The 15884-nt window shown below is 47.7% G+C and overlaps 1 protein-coding gene across 1 annotated transcript in view; it reads left to right on the top strand.

The window, feature by feature from the left end:
• Positions 1-1749: 1749 nt before the first annotated feature.
• The window catches only part of lrrc75a (leucine rich repeat containing 75A), a gene marked incomplete at both ends in the record, with an annotated part of 25784 nt that continues 11649 nt past the window's right edge, over positions 1750-15884 (top strand). The window contains 2 exons of the mRNA XM_083694755.1: positions 1750-2001; positions 10381-10509. Coding sequence (XP_083550881.1) covers positions 1750-2001; positions 10381-10509 — 381 coding nt within the window. The remainder of the gene's footprint in view (positions 2002-10380; positions 10510-15884) is intronic.

Genomic DNA, 15884 nt, shown 5'->3' with positions numbered 1-15884 from the left:
AAAATGAACTGTCCATATTGACATATTATGCTGTACTTGAGAGTTCAAATGAATGTCTGTCGTTGCACTCTGCAGCCACCAGAGGGCAGCATGTTGCTGTTCAACGGGTTTGTACCGTGCGTAATCAACCAACCAATGCTGCTGCGGATTTGTACAACCATGTGATCATTTGGAATACACCACTATTGAATGAAAGCTTATGTGAAAATGCTGATGTGTGTGGTGTGATGATATCATCTACTATGCATTTAGAGGTAACTATTTAAGTGTGACCATTGTTATTGGAGTGGTCATGTACTGTAGGCCCCATCCCAAGGACCGTAAAGGTGAAAGGCAAGGCAATTATTAGAGTGGTTACTGTCTGACGTGTTTATAGTGGTAGAAAAAAGCATACGATGCTCTCCAACCTCTGCCTGCTTAGTGCGCTGAGAGGCGCGCGCGCGCGCGCGAGATACATAAGTCAGTCCCATCACCCATCCATTCAGGGACACCTTCAGCCTCCTCCTCCCCCTGCTCATCGACTCTAACCTACCCGTAGGAAGGAGTAGTTCTGCGGGCTTCCTAGCTCTCAATGTCGCACACCACATGCAGGGAGAACGAATCACCCACCGAGAAGCACATGACGGATCTTGTGATTAACCACATGGAGATGCGGGACAGAAATGTTAAATGATGTGGAGTAGTCGACCGAATGGAAGATGCTGAAGAACCGATGGAGCAGACAGATCAGATCAGATGTAAACATTGCCATGCCCTCCCTCGAATGTCATCTCTTACGCCTCGCTTCGCTTCCTCCTTATTTGCTGCAGGAAACCAACTGCGCGGATTTAGCGATTTAATAGGGATGGAATGTCAACATAGGGCGTGAGAGAAGGACACAGTCACGTCAACTCCGTAGTGGCTCATTGGAGGACAGTCGTTTATTTGGAGCAAAGATGAAGTCGTGTACAGGATAGCACTCTGGCCCAGAGGCTATTGGTGCAGACGGAGTTTGCAGAGATCTGCGGGACCGCTGCGTACTCTTCCCCATATTCGAGGCAATGGTTCGGGTAGCATCGTCGGAGCTGTCCCCGACTTGAGGTGCTCTTAACCAGTGGGATTTTAACTAGCGGATTGGTTAAATAACTCTTGTAGTACTTGCTCCTACTGTACACTTAGGGAACATTATTGTTGTGGTCTTGGAGCGCGTTAAATGATTCGCGGTTTGGTCTGCTATATTTGTTTGGTGCGCAGACAGCGCTGATCATATTTCAATTCGCAGCTGACATTTTTATCACTAAAAGTCAGTGGATACTTTATTGATAAGCAATGTGAGCCTGCGGAGAAATTGTGTAACAAAAGTTTGGGTTGTATACGGGGGCCAGAGCTGAAGAAGACGATTGAAATTTGAAGTGTGTTTTGTCTGTAGGTTATAGCATACTGGCTGTCCCATAACGTGACCAAGCGTATGTGTTTTATATTTTAATGCGTTTGAGTATAAGCCTATTTGCCAACTGAAACCCCTTAGTTTGGCAGAGACAGTTGGTAATAACTCATGCCGCGTGCAATTAAGCGGGAGACAGGTGTGCAGCTGGATTTGGACAGTTCAGAAATTCGACGGCCTGAAGTTTCAGGTCAGGCTTGATATAGTGTTTTGTTTTTTTTGTAGCATAATGTTGTTTCGATTAAGTCAACAGATAAACTTGTAGGCCTACACGAAATATATCCAGGACGATCAAGTCATTTTTTCAAGACTCTTAACATCAAAACATGGGCACTAAGCAGACCAAAGGTGCCGGACAAGAGGCTGGGGCCAGTCCTCAGCACGGATGGAAACGGACGCCCACCAAGGAGCGGGGGGACCTATTCGCTGCTTTCATGTTGAGGTCAGGGGATCGATTGAGCCGCGGCGGGACGCCTCCCCCTTACCAGCGGCGCATTGGGATGATCCAGGACATGATGCTGATGGCCAAGCAAGGGAAACAGGATGAAGCCACGGAGATGCTCAGGACACTCCGACAGGTTTGTATACAAACAACTGACAGTGGTGAGGGTGAAAAGTGTGTGGTGTGGTGTTTGTGTTTGTGGGTGTGAGTGTGGTGTTTGTCAGGTGTTTGTGTGGGTGTGGTGCGGTGCAGTGTGTGTGTGTGTGTGTGTGTGTGTGTGTGTGTGTGTGTGTGTGTGTGTGTGTGTGTGTGTGTTTGACTCTCTCTGTGTGGGTGTGGGTGGGTGTGCACACGCACATATGTCTTTCATTATTGCTCCAAATCCCCAGTCAGATTACTGCTGACTCTCTGTGTCAGTCCAGATGAGTTAATCCTCCTGATGGAGGTGATTCAGAGGGAGACACAGATAGGAGGATGGTGAGTCTTCAATGACGGAGGATAGAGGACAGAGGTGGAGGCACCGGCAGACAGACAGGAAGGCAGACAGACAGACAGAACCTTGACAAACAGACAGGCAGACAGACAGGCAGGCAGGCAGGCAGGCAGGCAGACAGACAGAACCTTGACAAACAGACAGACACAGCCTTGACAGACAAACAGAGCCTTGGCAAACAGACAGACATGCAGGCAGACAGACAGACAGACCAACAGATTCTTGACAAACAGGCAGACAGACAGTGTCAGTAGTGGTGTGTAGTACTGGTCTGTGTCAGTAGTGTTTTGAAGAAGCATGTCCCACCCTGGTCAGTGTCTGTGTCAGTACTGTTTTGAATTGGCATGTCCCACCCTGGTCTGTGTTAGTCTGTGTCAGTAGTGTTTTGAAGAGGTATGTTCCACCCTGGTCTGTGTCACTGTCTGTGCCAGTAGTCTGTGTCAGTAGTGTTTTGAAGAGGCATGTTCCACCCTGGTCTGTGTCAGTGTCTGTGCCAGTAGTCTGTGTCAGTACTGTTTTGAAGAGGTATGTCCCACCCTGGTCTGTGTCAGTCTGTGTCAGTAGTGTTTTGAAGAGGTATGTTCCACCCTGGTCTGTGTCACTGTCTGTGCCAGTAGTCTGTGTCAGTAGTGTTTTGAAGAGGTATGTTCCACCCTGGTCTGTGTCAGTGTCTGTGCCACTAGTCTGTGTCAGTAGTGGTATGTTCCACCCTGGTCTGTGTCACTGTCTGTGAGTGTTGCTGAAACAGATGCCCAGCGGGCCTCCTTCGATTACGATCCTGATGCACTTAGAGGAGTGGCACGATTCATGACCCTACTGTGAAGCTATCCAGCCTGCCTGGCCTGGGTCTGCTGTTCTTCCGCCATGGGTGGAAGGGTGGGAGGAGGAGAGGGGAGGAGAGGAGGGAGGGAGTGTAGAGAGGAGGAGAGTAGAGAGAGCAGAGAGAGGAGAAGAGGAGGGGTGTAGAGGAGAAGAGGAGGGGTGTAGAGAGAAGGAGAAGGAGAAGAGGAGGGGTGTAGAGAGAAGGAGAAGAGGAGGGGGTAGAGAGGGAGAAGAGGAGGGGTGTAGAGAGAAGGAGAAGGAGAAGAGGAGGGGTGTAGAGAGAAGGAGAAGAGGAGGGGTGTAGAGAGAAGGAGAAGAGGAGGGGTGTAGAGAGAAGGAGAAGAGGAGGGGGGTAGAGAGAAGGAGAAGAGGAGGGGTGTAGAGAGAAGGAGAAGAGGAGGGGGGTAGAGAGAAGGAGAAGAGGAGGGGTGTAGAGAGGAGGAGAGAGCAGAGAGAGGAGAAGAGGAGGAGTGTAGAGAGAAGGAGAAGGAGAAGAGGAGGGGGGTAGAGAGAAGGAGAAGAGGGAGGGAGGGGTGTAGAGAAGGGAGGAGAAGAGGGAGGGAGGGAGGGGTGTAGAGAAGGGAGGAGAAGAGGGGGAGTGAGGCTGAAGAAAGAGCCGCTGTACTGTACCATGCTACTAAAGGAGCGTCACATTCCCTCTTTTGCATTTGCATCACAGAGCATTGCATGAACCCGCTTACATCCCTCCATACATACACCTGTATGGTCCTACTAGACCCACGCATTGAATAAACCATGTTCATTTCAGCAATAATACACGAGAGGCCATGACATTTCTTTCATGGCTGTGACAAGGCGTTGCTAGGTAACGACATAACTAACGTCACATTTTATGAATGGGCGTGACCCTGCGTACGTTGTCTAATAGCATAGACACAGATAACAATGGGAATTCCAAACCACCCCGCTGTATCATCCATTTGTCGCCTGTTGTATAATTAAACCACATGTTGTACAATCAGATCCTGTCAACACTCAGTGTAAAGCATGGAACGGAATGAGGAATGGTATAGCACACGTGTTTGACCCCTCATTCCTCATTCCCTTCCATGCATTACAATGAGCCCCATCCTCCGATTATTTTTTTTACCCTCACCAGCCTACCAGCCCTGATCTCTATGTAACGGGTAGCATTTTCTTCACTTCCATCTGTTCATCATAACAAATCAGAGAGGAGGGAGCTGTGGAGAGGATCCTGCCGTGTTCCGTGTGTCGTGTGCGCGTGCACATGTATGGTCTGATGGTGATCCTGTGGGTCATGGTGTGGGGTCAGCCAATCCTGACCTCTGAATGACTTTCCTGCTGCTAGGAGCAAGGGGCCGTTATCCGGAGCAGGGGTTACTGTCAGATGGGGGGAGGAGGGAATATAGGGATGTTGTCATATCAATAGACACACACACACACACACACACACACACACACACAAACACACACTTTCTGTCAGCTGGGAGGAGGAGGGAGACACAGGGGTATTCATATCAATCCACTGGTTTGCTGGAGACCCTTGCAGCCCCTGCGAGGCCTCCTAGGGCCCAAACCCAGTACCAGACAGTCACCTGCAGTGTTACTTGGAAATGTGAATAAATCTGGTAATATTTAAACTACTCGTGTGTGTGCTGCCTCTCTGTATGATGGAGAAGACCATCACTGGCTGCGTGAGCAGCATATGGTGAGCTGATTACATACACACACACACACACACACACACACACACACATACACACACTCACACTCTCTCCTGGTCTGTGCTCAACTGCCATGAATCCACATAGCAAGTAGTTGATTATACAGATCATTATTCTGTAATCTGATGTCTGTGTAAACTGGTCCTTTACATGAGGGTAGAATATGGAAGGAGCAAGAAAGTATGGTGGAGGAGGAGCAAAAGAGGGGGAGAGAGTGGTGGGGGAAGAGAGAGGGAGGGAGAGAGAGGTGGAGAGTGGTGGGGGAACAGAGAGGGTGAGAGGAAGGGTAATGGGGAAGAGAGGGGGGTAATGATGGAACAAAGAGAGAGAGAGTGAAGGAGAGAGAGGTGGAGAGTGGTGGGGGAAGAGAGAGGGAGCGTAATGGGGAAGAGAGGGAGGTAATAATGGAACAAAGAGAGAGAGAGTGAAGGAGAGAGAGGTGGAGAGTGGTGGGGGAAGAGAGAGGGAGCGTAATGGGGAAGAGAGGGAGGTAATAATGGAACAAAGAGAGAGAGACAAAAGAGGGGGAGATTATTGAAAGAAGCATCTCTGTTCACTGGCAGACAGGTGCTCCTCCTTGTTGCCCGGATACCATGGTTCTTGATGGACCACTGATTAAATGGGCATTAATAAAGGGGGGGGCTAATGTCACTTAGCCAATGGCTATGTTAAGAGTTAATGTAGCTTAGCCACTGCTTATGTTAAGAGCTAAAATAGCTTAGCCAACGGCTATGTTAAGAGCTAATGTAGCTTAGCCACTGCTTATGTTAAGACCTAAAATAGCTTAGCCAACGGCTATGTTAAGAGTTAATGTAGCCTAGCCAACAGCTATGTTAAGAGTTAATGTAGCCTAGCCAACGGCTATGTTAAGAGTTAATGTAGCCTAGCCAACAGCTATGTTAAGAGTTAATGTAGCCTAGCCAACGGCTATGTTAAGAGTTAATGTAGCCTAGCCAACAGCTATGTTAAGAGTTAATGTAGCCTAGCCTAACCCTAACCCTATCTTAAGAGCTAATACTCAAACGTCTCTCTCTTTCCTTTCTGTTTCTGCTCTACCTCTAATTCAGGGGAGGCCGGTGAAGGTACATGGAGGCGGAGGGAGACATTGGTGGAATAGAATGAGGAATGGTATCAAAACACGCGGCCTCTAATTTCTACCTCCACCAGCCTCGACTGCTCTAATTCTCCCTCTGTTTCCGCCATGTTTCTTCCACCTTGCACTATGCTATGGCCTTATTTCCTCCTCTCTCCCCTCCGTGGCCAATCTGTATCTGCAGGTCCTTCAACCCGCCATGTTGCGGTAAAGATGAACACACACACAGGGAGATGGAAGATATATTTCCATTCACGATTATCAATTTGCATAGCAGCTTGATTTCTTATCGGTCCATGGGGAGAATTACCTCCTGTGCTCTGACTCACCATAGATGCACACACAAACACACTCTTTCTCTCTCTCTGTCTCTCTCACTCACACACACACACACACACACACACACACACACACTACATTTATGAAATGACCTCAATATTCCAGCCACTAAAGGAGTAGTCAGAGGAAGGGAGAGTAGATTAAGCAGATCTGTTCATCAGAAGGCTGTAATACACCTGTTGACAGACATGATACACAGACACACACACACACAATCTGTCTGTCTGTCTCTGTCTGTCAGTCCGCCAGTCAAGGCTCTGTCTGTCTGTCTTTCAGTCAAGGCTCTGTCTGTCAGTCTGTCTTTCAGTCAAGGCTCTATCTGTCTGTCTGTATGTCTGTCGGTCAGTCAAGGCTCTGTCTGTCTGTCTGTCTGTTTGTCCATCAATCAAGGCTCTGTCTGTCTGTCTGTCTGTCTGTCTGTCCATCAGTCAAGGCTCTGTCTGTCTGTCTGTCCATCAGTCAAGGCTCTGTCTGTCTGTCCATCAGTCAAGGCTCTGTCTGTCTGTCTGTCCGTCAGTCAAGGCTCTGCCTGTCTGCCTGTCTGTCTGTCTGTCTGTCCATCAGTAAAGGCTCTGTCTGTCTGTCTGTCCGTCCGTCAGTCAAGGCTCTGTCTGTCTGTCTGTCTGTCTGTCTGTCTGTCTGTCTGTCCATCAGTCAAGGCTCTGTCTGTCTGTTTGTCTCCTCTCTTCCCTCTGTGGCCAATCTGTAACAGCAGTCCCTCAACCCGACATGTTGCAGTAAAGATAAACACACACACAGGGAAATGGAGGATACATTTCGATTCAAGCATAAAATCCCTGTATCTATGTTTAGCAGTGACTCAGATAGAGGAGAAATCTGTTCAGAGGTGTCTGTCTGTCTGTATGTATGTACCTGCCTGTCTGCTTGTCTGTCTGTCTGTCTATCTGTCTGTCAAGTCAGTCAGTCAGTCAGTCAGTCAGTCAGTAAGTGAGTCAGTCAGCCAGTCAGTCAATGCTCTGTCTCTCATTCGGCCACATGCCCACTCACCACAGTAGAACAGACAGCATGGAATCCTCAGTGACTCATTCTCCAAATGCTGCAGTTGTATTTAGAGAATGGAGAGGATAGAGGAGGAAGACCTATCTTTCAGAGTAGGCAGGAAGTCAACAGAGAGAAACATAAACAGACAGAGAGGGTGTGTGTGTGTGTGTGTGTGTGTGTGTGTGAGAGAGAGAGAGAGAGAGAGAGAGAGAGTGTGTGTGTGTGTGTGTGTGTGTGTGTGTGTGTGTGTGTGTGTGTGTGTGTGTGTGTGTGTGTGTGTGTGTGTGTGTGTGCGTGCGTGCGTGCGTGTGTGTGTGTGTGTGTGAGAGAGAGTGTGAGTGTGAGTGAGTGTCTGTCTGTCTGTCTGTCTGTCTGTCTGTGAGTGTGTGTGTGTCTGATGTGTATCAGTGGAGACTGGTGGAAGTAGAGCATCTGAGGATGGGCTCATTGTAATGCATGGAATGAGAAATGGCATAGCATCTCAACTGTGTGTCTTCTTTATATTCTACTGTAAATTTGAACAATAACAGCTTTGGAACCCTGCTGTGTGCTTTGTGTGTGCTGCCAAAGTAGACCCCGCCACAGTACATCACATAAAAGATGTCACACAAATGTTCACATGTTTGTCAAGCTAAGCAACTCTTAGATCTTTGCATAAACGGACAAAGACTGTTTCATGCCTGAAGCGAGAGCATCACACAGGTTTAGTCTTAATTTGTTTTGGCAGTAAAGCTGACGTACAGTAAACACTTGTTTTCCTCCCATGCTGAAATATTCTGTCTGTTAGCATTTCAGTCAGCAGCTCCTCCGGGTGATGAGTTGGTGGAGGCTGGAATCAGAGGACGGCTCATTGTAATGCATGGAATGGAATGGAATGAGGAATGGTATCGAACAAGGTGTTTGATACCATTCCTCATTATATTCCATGCATTGCAATGAGCCGTCCTCTGATTTCAGCCTCCACTGGTGAAGACGTACGTACATTGAGGAGTGTTACATGTCTCTCTTCCTACCTCTCAGGGGAAGTCAATAAGGGTTTGTGCTTGTGTGTGTGCTTGTGTGTGTGTGTGTGTGTGTGTGTGTGTGTGTGTGTGTGTGTGTGTGCTTGTGTGTGTGTGTGTGTGTGTGTGTGTGTGTGTGTGTGTGTGCGCTAGCGTCCTGGATGTCGATTATATAACCTGTCTGATTTTGACATTGTTTACCAGGGGAGAATTATGTGTATTCTGGAGTTTTTCTGACGATGTAATCCGACCAGGGAAAACTCTGGGTATACTGAATATATTATATCCCAGGCCCAGAGTTTATCCTATAATCGTCAGGAAAATGTCCTGGCCCCCAATCAAATTTAAGGTTGTGCACAAAATGTCTATTCATTTGTGCAATGTGCTTCTCTTACCTCACAGTTGTTTGCTAATGTGACCCATTGTTTTTAATGATCTAATTACTGTGTCTCTATGTAGGACCTGGGTATGGAATTGTAGGTCATTTTATAATAATGTCAGTTTCCACGCGAAGGTTTGGCTGAGACATTTGGCTATATTTTGTTAATAGCAAAGCATATCTGATATTGATAATCTGACTCCAATGTAATTATCACTATGTGCAAAGAATTGTTGAGTTTGTGCTGATTTAGTGCAAGACAAATAGACAAATAGAATTAATCAAATGAGGCTTTAATAATACTGTATACTTATATCTACTTACTGTGTGTGTGTGTGTGTGTGTGTGTGTGTGTGTGTGTGTGTGTGTGTGTGTGTGTGTGTGTGTGTGTGTGTGAGTCTCTTAAGGCGTTACAGCAGCTCACATCACAAACAACAACAACAAAATAAAGTGACAATAGAATAATAAAATATAATATAATAAAATAGACATCTGAAACATTATATACAGTAAGAACAGTCCAGTATGATTTAACATCCCCCAGCCTGACTCTGATCACCCCGATCGATACAGCCTTGCAGAAAAGATCTCCTATAGCGCTCCTTAGTGCAACGTGGTTGTAATAATCTGTTGCTGAAAGAGCTTCTCTGCTCTGCCACAGTGTCATGTAGGGGATGGGAGGGATTGTCCATGATGGCCAGAAGTTTGGTCCTCATCCTCCTATTGGCCACCTCCTCCACAGTGTCCAGGGTGACACCGAGGACAGAACCAGCTTTCCTAATAAGCTTGTTCAGCCTCTTGGTGTCACCTTCCTTGATGCTGCCCCCCCAGCATACCGCCGCGTACAGCACTGCACTGGCCACCACTGACTGGTAGAACAGGTTCAGCAGAGTCCTGCACACGCCAAAGGACCTGAGCCTCCTCAGGAAATAAAGCTCTGGCCCCTCTTGTACAGGACATCTGTGCTCTCAGTCCAGTCCAGTTTATTGTCCAGGTGCACCGCCAGGTACTTGTAGCTCTGGACCACCTCCACGTCCTCTCCCTGGATGGAAACAGGAGACAGGGAGACCCTAGTTCTCCTAAAGTCCACCACCATCTCCTTTGTCTTGCTGATGTTGAGTAGCATGTGGTTCTGCTCACACCACTCAACTGTCCACCAGTTCTCTGTACTCGGTCTCCTGGCCTCCACTGACACATCCCACAATAGCCGAATCATCCGAAAACCTCTGCAGATGGCAAGAATCTGTGTTGTGCCTGAAGTCCGAGGTATAGAGGGTGAAGAGGAAGGGAGCCAGAACTGTCCCCTGGGGGGCGCCAGTTCTGCTTACCACCCAGTCCGACACACATCCCTGCAGCCGTACAAACTGTGGCCTGTTGGTCAGGTATTTCGTAATCCAGGAAACAATGTGGGAGTCCACCAGCATCCTCAGCAGCTTCTCCGCAAGTAGTAAGGGCTGTATGGTATTAAATGCAATGGAGAAGTCAAAGAACATGATCCTCACATTGCTGCCAGCCTTATCTAAATGGGAGTGAGCTCTGTGTAGCAGGTAGATGATGGCATCATCCACACCAATGTTTGCCTGGTAGGCAAGTATCTAATGACTGTGTGTGTGTGTGTCTCTATGTAGGACCTAGGTATGTATCTCATGACTCTGTGTGTGTGTGTGTGTCTCTATGTAGGACCTGGGTATGGAATCCACCTCCCTGGATGACGTCTTGTATCGCTACGCCAGCTTTAGAAACCTTGTCGACCCCATCACACATGACCTCATCATCAGCCTGGCTAGATACATCCACTGCCCGAAGTCGGTAGGTCAAGACACACTCACACACACACACACACACACACACACACACGCACAGGAGAGGTGGCGTAGTCTGGACAGGAGGTGTCCAGTCATGTCTTTTAGTTGAGGTCATCCTCTCTATGTTGATTGATCTGGAGAGAAATGGAAATGCACTGGGTAATACTCATAAGCATGTGAGGAGGGGCCACTATCTCTCTCTCTCTCTCTCTCTCTCTCTCTCTCTCTCTCTCTCTGTCTCTGTCTTTCTTTCTCTGTCTCTCTTTCTCTGTCTCTCTATCTCTGTCTCTCTATCTCCCTCCATGTCTCTCTCTCTCTCTCTCTCTCTCTGTGTCTTTCTCTGTGTCTCTCTTTCTCTGTCTCTCTTTCTCTGTCTCTCTATCTCTGTCTCTCTATCTCTCTCCATGTCTCTCTCTCTCTCTCTCTCTGTGTCTTTCTCTGTGTCTCTCTTTCTCTGTCTCTCTTTCTCTGTCTCTCTATCTCTGTCTCTCTATCTCTCTCCATGTCTCTCTCTCTCTTTCTCTCTGTGTCTTTCTCTGTGTCTCTCTTTCTCTGTCTCTCTTTCTCTGTCTCTATCTCTGTCTCTATCTCTCTCCATGTCTCTCTCTCTCTGTCTCTATCTCTCTCCATGTCTCTCTGTCTCTCTCTCTATATCTCTCTTCCACCTGTTCTACAGTTTTGTCAGTTCTCTACTGTTGCTGGCTCTCAGCTTCCCTGTGGTAGACACCTCTCTCTCTCTCCCTTTCTCTCTCCCTCTCCCTTTCTCTCTCCGTCTCCCTTTCTTTCTCCCTCTTCCTCTCCCTCTCCCTTTCTTTCTCCCTCTTCCTCTCCCTCTCCCTCTCTCTCACTCTTCCTCTCCCTCTCCCTCCCTCCCTCCCTCTACCTCCCTCTCTCTCCCTCCCCCTGTCTCTCCCCCTCTCTCTCTCTTTCTCTCTCTCTCTCTCTCTCCCTGTCTCTGTCCCTCTATCTCTCTCTCTCTCTCTCTCTCTCCCTCCCTCTCCCTGTCTCTCCCTCTCTCCCTCACCCTCTCGTTTCTCTTCCACCTGTTCTCATTACCTACTCCAGTCACAGATTTTAATTAGAGCGTCTCCAAACTCCTCACGGCGACAGCAGCGTGAATTGCCATCTCTACGGAAACATGTCATGTGGTTTATAAAACAGTATCAAGCGTCCACAGGGATCAGAATGACTACACGACTACGAGTAACAGACTCCAACAACTCCACATTTTAAATCTGTTATTTGAATAGTTGGATTATTGCAATGGGATAGTTGCCCTTTATAGCAGACATGCTGCTGTCTTGTTCACTGGGAGACAAAGAGAGAGGTGGATGTGATGATGAAAGAAGGAAAGATGGGGTGGATGGGGAGACTGGGGGGGGGGAACGGGGGGGGGGGCGGGGGAAAGGGGATGAGGCAAGGTGAACGACAGGCAGAAGGACAGACAGAGCTCTAGCAGTGGCTCTTATACAGTATGAGTCACACACATACGTATGCGCGTGTGCACATACACCCACACACACACACACACACACACACACACTGACGATCTGGCAGCCTCCCAAGCCTCACTGATGCTGTCAATGGAGCAAACCTTGCGTAATATCACCACACACACACACACACACACACACACAGAAAACCTCTCTGCTCTAAAAGACTAATTCAGCCACCACTCTCTCCTGCAGCTCAGCTCAGCTCGTACAGTGATGCTAAAGAGACAGCTTGCTTGTTTTGTAAATCCAGGTGTTTACACTGCACTGTATCCTACTGCTCGGTTTCCAGCTACCACCTGCCTTCCACCTCATTTCAACCAATTTAGCAGTTAGCTTTTGGGAGGCAACAGGTTTTGTATTCATTTCAGATGAATAGAGGAACACATTGGCAGGTTATTATCGACAAACTGTTCCACCTGAGCCCCAGTGAGAGGATTGTGTGTGTGTGTATGTGTGTGTGTGTAGGTGTGTGTGTGTGAGTGTTTGTGTGCGAGTGTGTGTGTGTGTGTGTGTGTGTGTGTGCGTGTGTGTGTGTGTGTGTTACAGTGTGAAGAACGAGAGAAGTGTATACAGCCATACTGTTCAAATAGATACTACACACTCCTACTCAAACATACATACTACGCCTGAGTATACTTGTAACACGGTTCGTAGACACAGAGGCGAACTCGATATTTCTAGTGAGGGAAAACCTGTTTATTTTATGATCGTCTGTCAGGACCGGGTTGACTTTTCAGTCCCCGCTTTCCAGCCGTCCTTCCCAAAGCAGAGGCACACACATCTTAAAAACCATTTCGTTAACGAGGCTTCATTCGCAACAGGTGTGCGACAAAGCCTCGCTTCCGCACCTTGGCCACGGTCCTGTAGCACCCTCTACAGGCCGAACGCTGCATGTCCCCCCACAATACTGTATACTCACACACACACACACACACACACACACACACACACACACACGCACACACACACACACACACACACACGTTCTCACACTCACACGCACATTCTGTTATGCACTGCACTCCAATGGTGATGAATATCTGTGGTTTCGATTAAGCTGTGGGAGACACTGGGGAATCGGCAGGTGTTGAATTAATTTACTGTCCTTGTTTTCATAAAAGGTCATTTCTGAATAGCACTGCACCTGAGATAGATTTACAGTGCACACGCAAGCGCGCGCACGCACACACACACACACACACACACACACACGCTCTGAGATGCAGGTTTAATTTCACCACAGTGCCATTCAAGGTCAACTGGTTATCGAAGCAGCACACCTGGCTCTCCTCTCAGACCAGTGTTGTATGATGTTGTGTTTGATACCATTCCTCGTTCTTCTGAAGAACTCTTTTGGAAGAACTCTTTTCTAAGAGTGCACTAGCTACCTCACAGTCCGACCAAGGTGGTTGAATATCGGAGCAGACTGGTTATGTGAGATGTATCCAGCAGGGGAGGCTGGTGGAGGTAGAAAACGGAGGACAGGGCTCATTGTAATGAATGGAATGGAACAAGGAATGGTACCATTTGTCATTCCATTCCATGAGAAAGAGAGAGAGAGGAGAGAAATGGAGATAGAGAGGGAGAAAGAGAGAGAGAGATGGAGAGGGAGAGGGAGAGAGAGAATGGAACCATTTCATTATCAATAATGTAAGATGGCTGACCCCTAGAGGATGCGGAAAGCTCAGAATAACACAGCAGTCTTACCAGACTTATAGCTTAGTGGTGCAGTGAAACCAGGGGAGGAAGGGCTCATTGTAATTCATGGAATGGAATGAGGAATGGTACAGTATCAAACACACATGTTTGACACCATTCCTCATTCCGTTCCATGCATTACAATGATTTCTACATTTACATTTATATATGCATTTACATTCACATTTACATTTACATTTTACATTTATATTTACATTTACATTTACATTTACATTTACATTTTACATTTTTGACATCTGTTTCCGGCCGGTCCAGGTGGCAACTGAAAAGCAGTCACACCTTGGCACGCAGAGAGAGAGCCAGAGATGTTCATTAACAGTAGACAGGCTTCTAAGTTTCATTCTCATAAACCAGACAGATGGACCGGACAACAAAAGAAAACACCAGAGCGAGAGAGAGAGAGAGAGGAGAAAGATAGATGGAGATAGAGAGAGAGAGAGATGAGCCGAGAGAGAGAGAGATAGAGAGAGAGAGAGGAGAAAGATAGATGGAGATAGAGAGAGAGAGAGATGAGCCGAGAGAGAGAGAGATAGAGAGAGAGAGAGATGAGCCGAGAGAGAGAGAGGAGAAAGAGAGATGGAGATAGAGAGAGAGAGAGATGAGCCGAAAGTGGGAGAAAGAGAGATGGAGAGATAGTGAGAGCAACTGAGAGATGAGCAGAGATAGAGAGGGAGAAAGAGAGAGACATGGAGAGGAAAAGGGAGAGGGAGAGAGAGAATGGAACCATTTCATTATCAATAATGTAAGATGGCTGACCCCTAGAGGATGCGGAAAGCTCAGAATAACACAGCAGTCTTACCAGACTTATAGCTTAGTGGTGCAGTGAAACCAGGGGAGGAAGGGCTCATTGTAATTCATGGAATGGAATGAGGAATGGTACAGTATCAAGATCCTGTGGATAGAGAGAAATTGATTATGGTGGTAAGGAACGGAAGGAGGTCTTTGGAGATGGATTGGAGAAAGGATGAGGGGATAGGATCGAGAGGGAGGTGGTTGCCCACTTGGATGTGACCAGTTTTAGAATATCATCAGGGGAGAGGGAGGAAAGAGCTGATAAACCAGAGACCAAGGGTAGCGCAGTGGGTTTGGGAGGAGTGGTAGCAGTGTTGGTGAGAGGTTGAGTAAAGGAGCTGCTAATGTGATCAACCTTCTTTTCAAAGTAGTAGCAGTCATCTGCAGACAGGGAGGAGGGAGGGGGGGAGGAAGTGGGTTGAGGAGTAAGGAAAATGTGGAGAACAGTTTCCTTGGGTCAGAGGGAGAGGTTTGAATTTTGGAATGGTAGTAAGAAGCTTTAGCAGCTGATGCAGAGGAGGTGTAGTTGAGGAGGAGAGAGAGAAGGTTTTAGGTCATCAGGGAGGCCGGTTTTACTCCATTTCCTCTCAGCTGCCCGGAGCCCTAATCTACAGCTTGCAGGGTTTCAGAGAGCCAAGGAGGGCATGGAGAGGATCGTGCTGGCTTGTGGTCAGTGGACAGAGAGAGTTAAAGGACGAGGAAAGAGTGGACAGGAGGGTGGAGGAGGCTGCATCAGTAGATAGAAGGGAGAAGGATTCAACAGAGGGTAGGGAGGATAAGACAGAGGAAGAGGGACAGGTGAGGTAGTTGTTGTTAACAACAAAGTTTGACAGGGAAGGTAACAGAAACAGCATGGAATTCGAAGGTGGATATGGACAGGTGTGACAGGGGAAGGACATTATGTGACCATTTAGGTGAGATTAGGAGCCCTGTGCCTCCCCCTCAACCAGAGAGTCAAGGGAAGTGAGAAAAGGAGTAGGCATCAGAGAGGGCTGCCGGAGTAGCTGTGTTTTCCGGTGTAATACATGTCTCGGCAAGAGCCAGGAAGTGGAGGGACATGAAGCAGGCATAGGCTGAGATAGCCTCCGCTTTCCGGACCGCTACCAGACAGTTCCAAAGTCCTCCCACAACAGTGAGGTTGTAGTCAGTTGAGCATGGTGGGTAGACTGGATTAGATGGGTTGCGAGGGGGGGTATAGCATCTAAGTGACCTCCTGAGGGATGAAATAACAGGAATGGGGAGAAAGCACATTATAGTAGTTACAGCTATAGTCAGAGAGTTTGTAAGGTGATTTGAGATGCAGGTAGTGCTAAATACACTCAAGGGTAGTGAAAACAAATACTTCTGTCAGTCCTTCCTTGATGGACTCCCA

This window comes from Argentina silus (genome assembly GCF_951799395.1).
Source record: "Argentina silus genome assembly, chromosome: X".
In the NCBI taxonomy this organism is placed as follows: Eukaryota; Metazoa; Chordata; class Actinopteri; order Argentiniformes; family Argentinidae; genus Argentina; species Argentina silus.
Note: the sequence above shows the minus strand (reverse complement) of the source record. Positions and strands in the feature narration are given on the sequence as shown.